Genomic DNA, 15,629 nt, shown 5'->3' with positions numbered 1-15,629 from the left:
TTGCTGTTTAGGCAGATTTTTATTTAGAGCCTCCGAGTATGTTTTTGTGTGTTTATGTGCTGGGTATGCAGATGCAATAGGTATGTGTGAGACTGGATTTGTGGTGTGGGTGGTTACCTTTTCCTCCTGACTGACTGCGCCAGTCTTGGGTTGAGAGAGCTCTGCCTCCAGTTTGGCCGTGTAACTGCATCTCTCACATGTATTAGAGTTTGTTGGAAGGAGGAGAGGATTGTCTGTGTACATAAGGCAATTGTAACATTGCCTCAAAATTCCCAGATTCGCCATCTGGACTGGAGAGTAACCTTGAAACTTGGACATACCAGATTAGTACAGGGAACTGTTTTTTAATGATCAGATTAGGGAAGGGAACTGATTTTTCACTTGATCAGGAAGGACCAATCGGGAGCCTAATACTTATGAGAAGTCAAGGAGGGTGTAGTGCTTTAGTTAGTGTTTCCTTATAAGAGCTGAGCAAGTGCAGGGCTTTAGAAAGAGAATAGAGTGATTACTTTGAGAGTTTGAACAGTTCTAAGGGAAAAAGTGAAGAGAAGACTTTGTGGAGCCTCGAATAGTTTAAACCTGTTTAGGCGGCGCTGCCCGACACTGCTCAGTGCGCAAAACCGTGCAAAAAGAGAGTTGTAGGGTTTTAAGAGAGAGATATCAAGGAGTTTAGAATTGACCCAAAATGGCCAAAATTTTTGTTTTTTTCTTTTTGTTGTAGTTTAAAGGTAGCAGAGATACACAAGCAGCAAAATAATCACAACAGTGCAATAAATGACCCCACACTTGAGTGCTAGGCCAAAATCAGGTAAAATGCAGTTTTTTAGAGAAAAAAACGATTTTAAATTAAGTGCAACAAAGGAAATGCAGTAAACAGGCTCTAGATGTGTTCCAAGTACTGTTACTGTTACAGATATAAACCTTAGCAAGCCGGAAAATGCCGAAAAGTAGGCGGCAAAGCAGTAAAACTTAACAAAAAATCAGAAGAAAATACTTAAAATCACAAAAGTGGCTCCTTTTCTTCTATCAGCGTTTTCTCCCCTTGGTAGGTGCTTCAGCAACAACTAGCAAGCCTGAAAAGACGCCAAAACCACGAGGCAGCTGGGTTTTAAGAGAGAGACAGATCAAGGAGTTTAGATTTGATCCAAAATGGCCAATAAAACTACAGCTTCTAGGTAGTAACCACTCCTCCAGGGATAGGCAGGCTGTTCAGTGTTAACCACTCCCACTGGTTAACACAGAGACTTCCCTTTAGCCCAAGCAAGCACTGGCCTTCTAGAAACTTCCAAACAGTTCAGAAGAGCAAATCTGTAACTGAACTTTCTTAACTTTCAGAAAGTGGGAAAAAAGCAAGATTTTTTTGTTTTTTTCTTTTTGTTGTAGTTTAAAGGTAGCAGAGACACATGAGCAGCAAAATAATCACAACAGTGCAATAAATGACCCCACACTTGAGTGCTAGGCCAAAATCAGGTAAAATGCAGTTTTTAGAGAAAAAAAACGATTTTAAATTAAGTGCAACACAGGAAATGCAGTAAACAGGCTCTAGATGTGTTCCAAGTACTGTTACTGTTACAGATATAAACTTTAGCAAGCCGGAAAATGCCAAAAAATAGATGGCAAAGCAGTAAAACTTAACAAAAAATCAGAAGAAAATACTTAAAATCACAAAAGTGGCTCCTTTTCTTTTCTCAGCATTTTCTCCCCTTGGTAGGTGCTTCAGCAACAACTAGCAAGCCTGAAAAGATGCCAAAACCACGAGGCAGCCGGGTTTTAAGAGAGACAGATCAAGGAGTTTAGAATTGACCCAAAATGGCCAGTAAAACTACATAAACAAAACATAAGGGCTAAAAGAACTACCATGGGAATCTAAGGGCTTCTTAAGATCCTCACAGATCAATAGCTTAATAAGTACCTATAAGCATATAAACATAACAACCATTATTTTTTTTACTTTTTTTGCATCACATGCCTGATGAAGTACAGTTGTGTACACTTACCTTAAATGTAGATGTTCAAGTGTATTCACTGTTGCAGTCATAACTGATGGGATTCCCTGCAACAAAATCCTTTGGCTGATCTGACTACCAGAGAATTTTCTCCTCCTCCCCTGAAGCTGGCAGATGTCCTGAATGATATCAAGACGTCTGGGTATAAAAGGAGTCAGACAGCATCATAACCTCAGTACTTTCATGTCCCCAATAGATAGGGTCCCCTAAAAGGTCATTAAGGTCAAGGGCCTAAGCTCAGAAATTCCAGGGCATGTACAGAGGAGGAGGAGGAAGGAAGAACATGCAAGTAGAGAGGAGAATAACCACCCCAATCCCATGGGGCAAGATGGAAGGAGGAAGGGAAAGAATACTGCAACTGTAAATGCACTCAGAAATCTACATTTATGTTACTAAGTATATGCAACTGTACTATGGTTCTTCATGTTTCACTGTTGCAGTCATAACTGATAGGATGACTCCCAAAGCTGAAAGGAGGGTGGATAGAAAGATTAGGGAGAGGAAAGGATGCCCTGAAAGATGGCAGTGGCAAACCCCATTCTGGCCATGGAGAAGGTTGGAAGGTGATAATGTTTGGTGAAGGTATGCACAGAGGACAAGTGGCAGCTCTCAGAATGTCCTTTGTGGCTACCCCTTTTAGAAAAGCAGTAGATGTAGCATTAGCCCTAGAGAAGGGTGACCTCACAAAACCAGGAGACTTCTTTCCATGATGGCGGTAGCAAAACAATATACAGTGGGAGATCCATTTGGACATTGTTTGTGTAGAAACTGGTCTCCCTCAGAGCTACAGGCAAATGCCACAAAAAATGGTCAAACTTCCTGACAATCTGTTCTGTCCAAGTAGTAACACAGTTGCCTATGGAGATCCAAAGTATGGAGGATTCTTTCCCCCTTATTTTGAGGGTTAGGGAAGAAGGTAGGCAAGTGGATGGTCTGTTTTAAAGAGCTCTGTATAAACAGTTTAGGCATAAAGGAAGGGTTGGGTTCTAAGAGAGATTCTGTCTGTGTGAAAAGTGATTAAAGGTTCCACACACAAAGGGCCTGAAGCCCTGAAACCCTTCTAGCCAAAGTAATGGCTAGTAGGAAAGTAGTCTTCCATGTCAGGAATTTAATATCTACAGAAGTAGCTGGCTTGAAAAGTGGGAGGGCAAGCTTCCCCAGAATGAAACAGAGATCCCACGGGGGGGGGGGGGGTCTAATGTGGATAACTTCCCTAAGGAACTGTTTAATGAGAGGGTGGGAGAAGACAGAGAGTTGAGTAGGCAGATAAGCTGAAATTGCTGAAGTGTGAATTTTTATACAGGAATAGTAAAGTTCTTTTGCAAAAAAAAAGTTCTGATAAATAAGAAAGGATCAGAGGCATTTGAGCTTGCAGAGGGCTTTGTCCCTTTTGTTTGCACCATACAGTGAATCTCATCAATTTGGCAGAGTAAGATTTTCTTGTGCTAAGCCTCCTGGCTTCTTTTAGAATGACAAGGACCTATTTGTCAAGGGGTACCCCCCCCACACTAGGGAGTCAAGGTATCATCAAAGCTATCAGTTTGAGAGTGTTCAAGTTGGAGTGTATATGTTAACAGGTCCACTTGCTGGGACAGAAACCATGGTTCCTTATTGTTTAGACTGATCAATAGAGGATACTTGTGCTGCCTTGGCCAGTCTGAGGCTATTAGAATGACCCTTGGCTCTTCTTCTGTTATCTTCAGCAGTACTCTGGGGAGCAAGGGTATTGGGGGGGGGTGGCATAGAGGAATAGGCCTGTCCAAAGGAAGGAGAAGGCATCTGTATTCCACACTGACCTTGTTTAGGTCCTTGAGCAAACCTTTTTCAAGTGAATGATTTCTTTCGTGTTAAAAAGGTCTATCTGTGGCACCCCCATTCTTTCATTATGCTGATAAAAACTTCCCAGTATAGTTGCCACTCATGTGGGTCTGACAGGCTCCTGCTTAGGTGATCTGCTAGTTGAATGGTTTCTCTGTCATGAGATGCTGGCCTAGGGAGTTTACAGTTTCCTAAAGGTCCATGGCTAGTCAAAAACAGGGTAAAAGTGAATCCACCCTTGCTTGTTTATCTACCACATAACCATGGTATTGTGGGTCTTTACCAGGAGTACTCTTGGTTTCTATTGGTCTTTGAAGGCAATCAGGCCTTTTTGGACTGCCATCAGTTCTTTTGCTCATGAATCAGAAGTCCCATATGCCCTGAGTCTGGAAGCTGTTGTAGTGGGCTCCCCAGGCAATTTCCAAGGCACCCGCAGTCAGAGTTTGGTCCTGAAGATGAAACTGATGAGAAGGCCTGGTTTGAGGGGACTATGCTCAGGCCCACCAGGCGTACAGTTTCCCCAGACAAGGGAGAAGCTTCACCTTGAAGATGAGGGATTGAGAATGTTGGCACCACACACTTTTGAGGTAACACTGCAGCTTCCTCATATGTAGTCTGGCTAGGGGGATCATGAGAATGCAAGAGGCCATATAACCCAAGGTTCTGAGGAACTCTCTGGCTGTGAGGTAGTTCCTGAAGAGGAGCTTTTGGAAAAAGAAAGATTTTCTGAAAAGCTTAGTCATATCAAGGTAGAATCTGAGCTGTCTGTGCATGTCCAAAGAGTGGAGTATCCTTTCCCTTTTATTTTGAGGATTAGGGAAGAAGGATGGCAAATGGATGGATTGGTTGAGAGCCACACTGGACACCACTTTAAGCATAAAGGAAAGGTTAGTCCTGAGGGAAACCCTATCAGCATGGAAAATAATGAAGGGTTCCACAGCCATCAGTGCTTGTAACTCAGATACTCTTCTAGCTGAAGTGATGGCTAGAAGCAAGGCTGTTTTCCAAGAGAGGAATTTTAACTCTGCTGAAGCAGCAGGTTCAAAAGGGGGAAGCGTGAGCTTTTCCAGTACAAAGTTAAGGTCCCAAGCAGAGGTGAGTGCTCTCCTTGGTGGCCTTAAGTTGTTTGCCCCTCTCAGGAACTGTTTGATGAGAGGGTGAGAGAATAGAGGTGGCACAGTATTGTAATGAGCCGAGATGTCAGAGGCATGGGGATCTTAATGGAGGAGAAGGATAGGCCTCTGTGGAGTAGTTCTGCTAGGTAATCCAGGATTAGAGGTAAGGAGGGCAGTGCTGTTTCCTTTCCTTTCCTTTAGACTGAATCCAAGGACAATAACTTTTCCACCTTTCAGCATAGGATTTCCTTGTACTGGGCCTTCTGGCTTCAAGGATGATGTCCAGCACCTGTTTGCTTAGGGTTGCTGGTGTAGTATTTAAGGAATAAGCCAGGCTGCAAGATTTAGGGTTTGCAATTGTGGATGCAAAATCTGTCCATTCTGCTGAGAAAGCAGGGTTGGGGTCTGGTGTAGGTGCAAGGGTGGCACTGTTATCAGGCTGCGCAGGAGTGGGTACCAGTGCTGGCATGGCCAGTCCAGGGCAATCAGGATTATCCTTGGCCTGTCTTGTTTTATCTTGAGTAATATTCTTGAGAGAAGGGGCAGAGGGAGAAAGGCATAAACTGATAGGTTTTCCCATTGAAAGGATAGGGCATCCACTTTCCAGGCTGTGCTGTGAGGGTTCCTGGTGCAGAATTTGCTTAGCTGGTGGTTGTAGGGGGAGGCAGAGAGCCACCTCTGGGGTCCCCCATTTCTGAGTCAGAAGGTTGAAGGTGCTGAGCTCCAATTTCCACTTGTGTGGGTCTAGAAGATTTCTGCTTAAGTCATCTGCCAGTGAGTTTTGTTTGCCTGGCAGGAATTGAGCTTGTAGACAGACTTGGATGTCCAAGGTCGTGTTCCACAGGGCCATGGCTAACCTGCAGAGTGGGTAAGAATGGGTTCCCCCCTGCTTGTTGATGTACTACATAACTGTGGAGTTGTCTGTTTTTATCAGCAGCTGTCCTGGCAAGAGTAGCCATCTGAAAGCTGTCAGGGCATTCTGATTAAGCACTGAGGAAGGGTACTTGATGCCTGAAAACTTTGCTGCTGCTATTAAACTGGTTGCTGTCTTACGTTGGTGTTAGCTGTTTTGTTCTTGGACATTCTGTACAGCTTGCATCTCTTTTTGGTTGATGTGCAGATGAATTTGACTTGGGCTCCAGTGGCCCTGAATACATTTGCAAGCCATGTGAGCCCCCCCCCCCCCCCATGCACAGTCTGATGCATCTGTGGTCAAGGTCTGGGTGGCATGGGGTTGAGTAAAAGGCAATCCCTTGTTATGGTTGCATACTTCTGCTCTTCAAAGGAACTCATAGGAATGACTGTTTCCAGGTCCTGAGAATGTTGGCACCAAAGACTTTTTAAATACCATTGGAGTTTCCTCATATGCAGTCTTGCATATGGAATTAGCAGTATACATGAGGCCATGAACCCTAGGGCTTGCAGTATTTTTCTTGTAGATAGCTGGGTTCTGGTGGCCATTTGTTTGAAGTAGTCTGTCAGACAGACCTGTTTTTCTGAAGTGAGGAATGCCATCTGGGAAGTTGTGTCCACGCTTGCTCCCAGGAATACAATCTTTTGACTGGGTACCAGTTGTGATTTCTTTTCGTTGATGGTGTATCCCAATGAAGTGAGAAGGCTTTTTACAAATGCCAGGTGCTGAAGCAGCAATTCCTGACTGTCCGCCTGAATAAGGCAGTCATCCAAGTACAGGTAAATTTGGATATTTCTCTGCCTGCAGTATGCAATGGCTGGAGCCAGGCATTTTGTGAATACCCTGGGTGCAGTAGATAAGCCAAAGGGAAGTGCAGAGAACTGATAATGCATAGACCCTGCCCTGAAACGTAGATACTTCCTGCATGACTCCCTTATGGGGATGTGCAGACAGGCTTCTTTTAAGTCTAGGGTGACTAACCAGGCATCCTTGGATAACACAGGGAGAAGATGTTGCAGGGTAAGCATCTTGAACTTTGGTACCATCAGGAAGGTGTTGAGAATTGAAAGATCCAGGATTGGGTGCCAAGAGAACTCTTTCCTGGGTACCAGGAAGAGTCTGGAGTAGAATCCTTGAGCCCTCTGTTCTACTGGAACAGGCTGAATAGCTCTGATATTGAGCAAGGAAAGTACTTGGTTTTGAGCCTCTGCCCACTGGTTTGGAGGAAGGTCTGAAAACCCGCTTGGGGTTGGCAGTGAATGGAAATAAAATTTGTACCACTGGGATACAATGTTGAGGACCCATTGGTCAAGAGTGATGGACATCCAGTTTTTTTTTTTGCATGAAGGGCAAATTTTCCTCCTAGGGGCACAAGCAATTGGGCAGGGCTGGGAAAAAGAGTGAAGAAGTCATTGTGAGCTTTTTCCATAAGGTGATGGCTTACCACTCCCTGCTTTAGGGGTGGGGGCACTCCATTGCTTAGATCTCTGCATACCCTGAGACTGTAGTCTGGGTGGTCTGTTTCCCCTGGGTCTTGTTTCAGAAGGCCTGGAGGGGGCTGGAAAGGATCAGTGTTTTGAAGGGCAATGCCTAGTCAATCTAGGGGGTTGCACTTGTAGGAATTCTTTAGCAGTCTGCATAGATTTAGCTTTTTCTTCCATCTTTTTAAGAACCTCTTCTGCTTTGGTGCCAAACAAACAGTCCTTATTCAAAGGAGCGTCTAGTAATTTAGATTTGACATGATCTGGCAAGGTCTGCTCCTTCAGCTAAGCATGTCTTCTCAGTACAGAGCCAGTGACTGCTGCCCTGCAAGATGCTTCTAGGGCATCAAAGCCACACTGCAAAGTATGCTTACTAACTTGGTTTGCAGAGTGCATAAGCTCCTGCAATTCATTATATTCTGCACAATCTGGAAAAGTTGCCATTTTTTGTTTAATAAGTTCCATAATATGTTGCTGGTATTTCAGCATGTGAAACTGGCAATTCAATGCCCTGATAGCAAGAGTTGCAGAGGTATATACCTTATTATCCCATCTGTCCGAAGCTCTAGAATCCCTGTCTGAAGGGGTGGGACTTTGGCTGTAGTAGTCTTAATACCTTTAGACCCCTGGGAAATGATCTCTGGGTCAGCAGTAGGATTCGTGGAAAGAAACTTGTGAGTATCAGGTACTCTGTAGTACCTGTCTGGTTTCCTAGGGGCAGGAGGTAAAGTGTCTGGAGTAAGACTGGATTCCATGAAAACATCATCTACACCATCCAGGATAGGGGGTATAGCTAAAGGCCTGTGCTGAGGCAACTCTAAAAATTCTCTGAGTCTCTTTTTGGACTGAGGACAGTCTTGGCATTCCCAATGGAAATGCTCTCTTAAAGTATGCAAGGTTTCACCAAAAGAAAAATCCTCTGGAGGGGAGGCAGAGGAAATGAATTCCTCTGCATCTGAATCCTCATAGGTGGATAGGGGAATGTCTTCATAATCAGAAAGGTCAGAGTTATTGGACTCCTGGTCTGTAGAACCTGAAGGGGATTGGAATCTTTGTCTCTTTGCAGGGGGAAGGCTAGCTTCTCCTATCAGCGTAATAAGGTCTTCAGCCATTCTAAGCATTTGTGTTTGTGGCATGGGTGCCTGAGCATGTGCTTTGGCCATCAGTTTTCTAGGCATAGTGCATACTCTGGTCCTAAGAAACTCGGTATTGTTGGTTAAAAATGAAGTCGTCGGTTTGTTTCGAACATTGGTAGAGTGAAAAAGTGCCTCAGAAGCCAGTGCCTGCACAGCGACTCTGGACCTATCCAACACTGATTCCATAGTTGAAGAAGCATCTTGCGGCATATACTCCAAATGGGTCTCAGCAGAGGCCTGTGAATCCACTGAAGTAGGCAACAGGGGCTGCAAAGGCACCTCACTGAGTACCGGCGGACTGACGACTAGTTTAATGGAAGCGTCGTTGGCAGTTTTGGACCTATGTGGTCTGCCTCTGTCTATCCTTATGTTTTTTCGGAAGATCGGTAGTTGGATGACTTACCAAAGTCTTTTCAGAATATGGAGATCGATGGTGAAAGAATTTAGTGACAAAGAGAGCCCAACTACGAATGGTTCGGGTGTTAAACAAGGCGCAAAACAGACAGTGAGGGACCTCGTGGTCTGGGCCTAAACAGATGACGCAGTAAGAATGAAAATCTCTGTGAGGTATTTGCTTTTCACAGGCAAGACAATTATTAACTTTTTCTGACATCGGTTAGAGCAATAAAAAATGATCCCCAACGGGGTACTTAGCTTTAGAAGACTTCAGGATTATTCAACTCGAAAACGAAAATTCAGGTAGCTTCCGACCGGCAATTGCGAACTGCTTCTGCTTCAGGCTCCTCCTCAGCTAGATGTAATGGCATCGGCTGCCTGTTTTTATACGCCTGATGACCTGACGTCAAGGAAGAAGTGACAGCATCCAATGCAGAAATACTAAGTCTCTGGTATTTGGGTCGACTCAGGGCTACCTGCAAGCAGATAACCCTAGTGTGATGACTGCAAATGTGAAACATGAAGAACATCAAGGACTGCCCAGTACCCTACATTTTGAGAACTTTTCCTTTTTATACCTAGGGAGATCAACCTCAGCTTGACTGATGGATAACATAGTAGATGAAGGTCCTAGCGACTCGTTAAAGTACTTAGCTAAAATCTCTGGTCTGTGCTTGATTGTTCTCCTACTAAAGTGAGTACAGAACTGACAGTTAGGAATGTCATGTTTTGGGCACAAACAACTTACACAAAAGGAATGAAAGTCCTGGTGTGGTATGTTTGCCACTGCGGAGACAGTTATTAACTTTCTCTGACATTAGTCAAGAATTACATGAGAAGTTCCCCAACAGGGTACTTAACTTTAGACATCTTCTTCCTCTTGTGCATTCTGACTGATGCACTAATTAGCACTCTGCTCTGATGGCAAGAAAGAACTGAGGTTATGGCACTGACTGACTCCCTTTATACCAAGATGTTTTGACATCAGTCAAGGTGTCCACTAGCTTCAGGTGGAGGAGAAAATTCTCTGGTAGTTGGGCCGGCCAAGGGCTTCAGCAGCAGGAAATCCCATCAGTTATAACTTGCAACAGTGAAACACGAAGAACATCCTTTAAGCATCTCTTTCATCAGACATTATGCTGTATGAGGTGGTGGCCATCATTCAGGGAGCCATGAGGGTGCTTTGTGCTCTTACCGACGTCTCAGCAATGACAGAATTTTCATTTATGGCCTCACCTAACCTCTGGTGGTGACATATGCATTTGTTTTTTTTCTGGAACATTTCTCCCCAGGCCTTTCCTAAGAATGAGTTCATTTCTGATGGAAAATTCTATTTGACAAACTGGTGTCAAGTACAAATAAATAAGTACATAAATAAAGTTTGTCAGCACATCACTAGATTGGTGTTAATATATATCGAGATTTGCCTCTACTCAAGAAGCATTCAGTATCAGTTAATGACAATAACCTGCTTAGTTATTTTTCCATGCTAGACATACCACTACATGAGTAAGAAATTACTGTAACCTCACATCCCTTCCACATATCCAGCTCTTAAGAATTTCACTGCAGGAGAAAATTCTGCTGTTGTGCCAAAGGATGCTTTTCTGAGCTACAAAAATCACAATCAGCAGAATTTACATTGTGCAGGTTCTACAACACCACACAGACAAAGGTGAAGCATCACATCCATCGTGTGCGCCACAAAGAACACACCTACCAGCATGCATGTGGCATGGCTGCACAAGTGTGATCTCCAGGTGTGCAGCAAATGCTCAATAGTCATCCAGAAATATTAAAGTTTTAACTAGTGTCCATGTGGGAAGGTATGAACCAAATACTCTACAGTTCTGCTGTGCAACTTTGGTTTCTGTAATTCTCCTCCCTTTTAGTTTTGAAAGCCACATATGCAGAATCAGTGATCCCCCCAACAGGCCATAGGGTTGTGAGTACATACAACTATTATTATTCTGCAGATGTGAGACTGACAGTCAGACTTCAAAAGTTACACAAGGACAGTGCCAGAGCACAACAGGCTGATCTCAATATGGAATGAGATTCATCGTTTTCCATGTAGAAGACATTGCAAATGAGGCATGCCTGCACATGACCACTGACTGCTCTTATGCACTCTCTACTTACTGGCCAGACAACCAGGAAGTCCATACTTAATGTTTAGACTACCATGTGAGCCAGTCTCAACAGCTAGATCATAATGCAAAAGACTGCCTGTGGCTTAGGGAACAAAGCTGGGCTAGATTCAGAAGGTTTCATGAAGTGCAGGAACTGGCCTAAGGTCTACTTGACACACAACAGACATATCTGTCACATTCCACAAAGACAAAGTTTGTCACTTTGTCCTTGTACTGCATTTGAGTCTGTAAGAGCCATGCTATTCTTAATTTTTTATCAGACAGTAGTGCCTACCTGCAATACATTGCTCTCGCCTTCCTCGCCAGTGATAATTGGTACTACAACAGGCAAACACTTTGGAGCTGAGGCTGCAGTATAAGCTGCTGCTGATTCCATCAATGTAGTTGGTTGCACAGAACCATATTCTAAGAAAGAGAGAGAGAGAGAGAGAGAGAAATCAAGGATTAAAATAATGCATTGTCTCCATAGAGCAGTACATGGCAGTAATTTACAATCTTCTTCCTAGGCATAGTCCAATTTAGGTTGATTTGAGAAACTGTTAGACTTATGTTATGCATAACCACAAATAAATACCAAGAACTGCATAAGGCAAGCTGAACCATTAAGAGTTATGCACCAAAGGGTAAGAGCATCAGTGTCAAACCAAATATTGAAGGAATGAAAACCATACTAAGTAAACAAGCCAAGCAGAGTAATCCCAAAGGTGCTTCCATCCTAACATCATGCAGGAGACCTAATATGCATTTGTCTGAGGTACTGATGGTTTCTATTATTCAAAAAGGACCAGTTTCCATTACTCTTACATGGGTTACCACAATAAATCTGGTACACAGTCTGCAGAACTGTGTTTAACATTGGCAAGATTTACAGAAGCAGCTGGGAAAGATGACTTGGCAACTGAACATTCATGTGTTACCATAAGTAAAATGATGGCTTAAGTTACACCATACCTTTTACCTTTTCTTTTATCATACAACTATGCGACAAGACGTATGACAAATGGTCAAGATAAGCAATACAATCACACAGAAAGGAAATTTCAAGCCTAAAGCATAGCAGACTTAAATATTATATAATTTATTTAATATTTAATAATTATATAGTTAATTATGTGTTTATACTTTATAAATGTTATTGGGCACCACAAACTTGACTTTGCTTTCTAGTATAGAAGACTGAAGAGGTAAAATAAATGCTAAGCATAACAAATACTGACATTTGGGGGTGTGTGGGTTATGCACATGATATAAAGAGATAAAGGGCTCTGGTGATGAGAAGTACAGTAGAGAAGGTTCTTGCATCAGTTTTAAAGCCATTTTAGCCTCTAGTAAAAGAGACCAGAACACCAGTATTTTTTTTTTGTGGTAGCAGAGTAGGTTGAAACATATCAGTGCTACAGAAAAGGCAGCTCGTCTCCAGAACACTGCAAAAACATTTGGTCTGGGAAGCTCTCTGTTAATTTCACTGTAAAGGAGGTGATGGTGAGAAGGAGTAGCAGTGTAAAGCCACATCTTACACAAATGAATGTAAAACGATGCTGTGAGTGTCAGTTTATGAATGAGGATTTAGTCTGTGAAGGTTAATAATGATGACTAGATAACCTTAATGTTACCTGCAGATAACGAAATTTATGAGCTAGTTTGTAAAACAGCCAGACTGACAGAATGTGGAAAGACTGAGGATATAAACTTACTTTCATTTGGAATTAAAGAATTACCTACCCAGAATCTATATACTTCTGTTGTACCAACCTTTTAAGTCTTGCAGATACAGTCCTACTGTTATTTGCTATTTTTTTGTAATCATAATAATATCACTAGGGTATTTTTTCAGTTCCAGGAGATCTGCGTGTCTTCAAGGTTGATAACACATCTTATTACTACTATCCTTCCTGCCTCATATGATTGTGAAGTAGCCGAGTCACACAGTTAAACTACTATCTGTTGCTAGTTACGTTTACAGCAATACAAATATTTGAAAGCTACATGAACTCAATGGGTAATGCACAGTGACAAAGTGGAAGTTTGCTGAAATGAGAAGTCTGTGCTTTTAAATTGTCCTGAAGAGTCTGATAACAACAAAACTAGAACAACGTATTCCTACTGGATAGTCTAGCCGTTAGACACACAGACATATACACACAAATTCATAGAAAGTGTTAAGTAATCAAACCTACTACGATCAAATGGGGAGTACTACAAAAATAGTCTGACAATGGAAAATGTCAAGTTTCACCAGAAACATACACAGAAACTTATCTTTGTAGAGAGCAAACCCCTCTGTAAATAATACTAACTCTAATGTTGCTCAGCCTTTGGAATAAGTGGAAAATGTTATTATCCCAAAAGGCAATCCATCCACAACCAGTTCTTCCCATTTTTTTGTACATGGGGTTGGGGTGTCACTTCAACAGTGACAATAATCTAGAGCCAAGATTTACACCGCCAGGTGGCTAGCCCTGCCTTGGTAGTTCTTCCACACTACACACTCACACCTATGGTCAATTTAGAGTATCCACTCCACCTAACTGCAAGTCTTTGGAATGTGGGAGGAAACCCATGCGAACACAGTAAGGACATGCAGACTCAGCACAGAAGGCACCCCAATAAAGAATCAAAACAAGGAACCTCTTGCTGTGAGCTGACAACACCACACTATCCGCTGCACCACTGTGTCACCCCACAATTGCGAATTAGTACTACCAATAAAAGCTATTAAAAAAGGTTTGACTATCTGCAAATGACTATTCCTGTTCCAAAGTCACATAAATGAAGTCTATGTATTCCTCATACACAGATAGGATAACCTCAGAAAAAAATTGTAACATGTGACTACTTGTTAACAGCCCATGATCAACAACATACAGGCTCATGTTCCTTGCACTATAATGTGTGGAGCGCATGGAGATGCCCTGTTAGTCTCTGACAGCACTGCAAATGATTTTCTGAATGTGGTGCTGAGCAAAAGGATTGATTTGAGTGAAAGGCTGATTTGTATCACTTTCACATATGAACGTACAGGTGACAGGAGGCTACACAACAGGAGGACGACAAGAGTCAGCTTACACTACAAAAGACAAAGGGACTACTGTTGCATGCAGTTAAAGTAAATTAAGCCACATACTGCCTTACAAACTGCTGACAGTGAGGTGTTAATTATATGTAAACTCTTCAGAAAAAAGAGTGGAAAATAATGCTCTTCTTCAAAAGAAAACTAATCTATGGGTTACAATCCTACTGTCAGTATTTCTACTGACAACAGTAGCAGCTTACTTAGAGGATAACGTCATAGACTGCAGATGCTCACTGCAGTTACTCCAAACTGTGTTGCTTAATGCAAGTACATTTTTTCTCTGCTGCATTGCCACTTAATGCATGAGAAGAATTTAAACCGATAAAGTTGCACTCCGAGGTTAAATAAAGCAATGCCTGTCTGGAGACCATGTGATGTGCTCTTCGTTACTACATAAAGAAATGTATTCTTTAAGATGGAGAGTATATTCTCATGTATGTCATAAAACTATTACAGCTACTGAAGGCTTACAACAAACAAACCCCACATACCACTTCCTGTAAATTTTAAACAGACTTGTTTAAAAGCAAGACAGCACTGCCTCTTTCTTATAGACTCCTGTCACCTGTACGCTCATATGTGAAAATGATACAAATCAGCCTTTCACTCAAATCAATCCTTTTGATCAGCACCACATTCAGAAAATCATTTGCAGTGCTGTCAGAGACTAACAGGGTATCTGCATAGGCATCAATGCTGTGCAGTGCACATCAGTGCCAACAGAAACCCAATCATATCAACAGCAGTGCCAGATAAACCATGGAATGCATATCATTTTCTAACTACCTTTTTTAACCAAGGAAGTAAATGACAAACCAGACCTTGATGAAAGAAAAACAATGGTGCTATTGAGGCCTTCTAACACCTTTTAACAGCTAACTGACCAATCACAGCAGCCTTAGGCAAACTGGAAAATCCTGCCCTGCCAGTATGCCATGCCTGTTTTTATAATCATATTGCTTGTAGCCTTCGTCAAGTGACTTGTTACAGTGTGCCTCATTTGACATGTGCAATGCATTCTGCTAACTTGTCATAGTATCAGACATGTGGGTGACTAACAGATAATTACATGGTACAGTACTAGTTTAATCCAGAAAGGACTGTCTACATGTTCTGTTATAATCATGTATTTTATTGTTACCAGTTACTACTTACTATCACTTTAAACAGTTGCTAGAATCTCCAGATTAAGCACATAGGAAATAAACATTTACCTTTTGCAATTAGGGGTTTGAATAAGTAACATTATACTAAACATGGATAACTGGATAATGAGGCACAGAGCAGTAACACAATAATCCTACAAATAGAGAAACTAGAACCTCACACCAGCTCTGAATCATATACTCAAAGCAGAGGGCCCCTTTTGAGTTAACAGGTATTTACCGGGTCACAGCATACACAATCCATTTCTGTTTTACTCACACCCTGTATTTCCCAGCATGACTCCCTTCTGCATGTGCCACACAGTATTTGAAAACAAAAAACAGAATTCTCACTCCTACTACCTCTGTTGGAAAACTGTTCTAGGAATCTGC

At 42.3% G+C, this 15,629-nt stretch overlaps 1 protein-coding gene across 4 annotated transcripts in view; it reads right to left on the bottom strand.

Moving 5' to 3' along the window:
- Positions 1–15,629, bottom strand: part of RANBP3L (RAN binding protein 3 like) — a 268,930-nt gene that overhangs the window by 77,225 nt on the left and 176,076 nt on the right. For all 4 annotated transcript variants that reach the window (XM_044069962.1, XM_044069963.1, XM_044069964.1 and 1 more), the window contains one exon: positions 11,293–11,423. In XM_044069962.1, coding sequence (XP_043925897.1) covers positions 11,293–11,423 — 131 coding nt within the window. The remainder of the gene's footprint in view (positions 1–11,292; positions 11,424–15,629) is intronic.

This window comes from Protopterus annectens, chromosome 1.part0, assembly GCF_019279795.1.
Source record: "Protopterus annectens isolate FY-2018-M chromosome 1.part0, PAN1.0, whole genome shotgun sequence".
Classification (NCBI taxonomy): Eukaryota; Metazoa; Chordata; order Ceratodontiformes; family Protopteridae; genus Protopterus; species Protopterus annectens.
The sequence above is the reverse complement of the archived record's forward strand: the minus strand, read 5'-3'. Positions and strand labels throughout refer to the sequence as shown.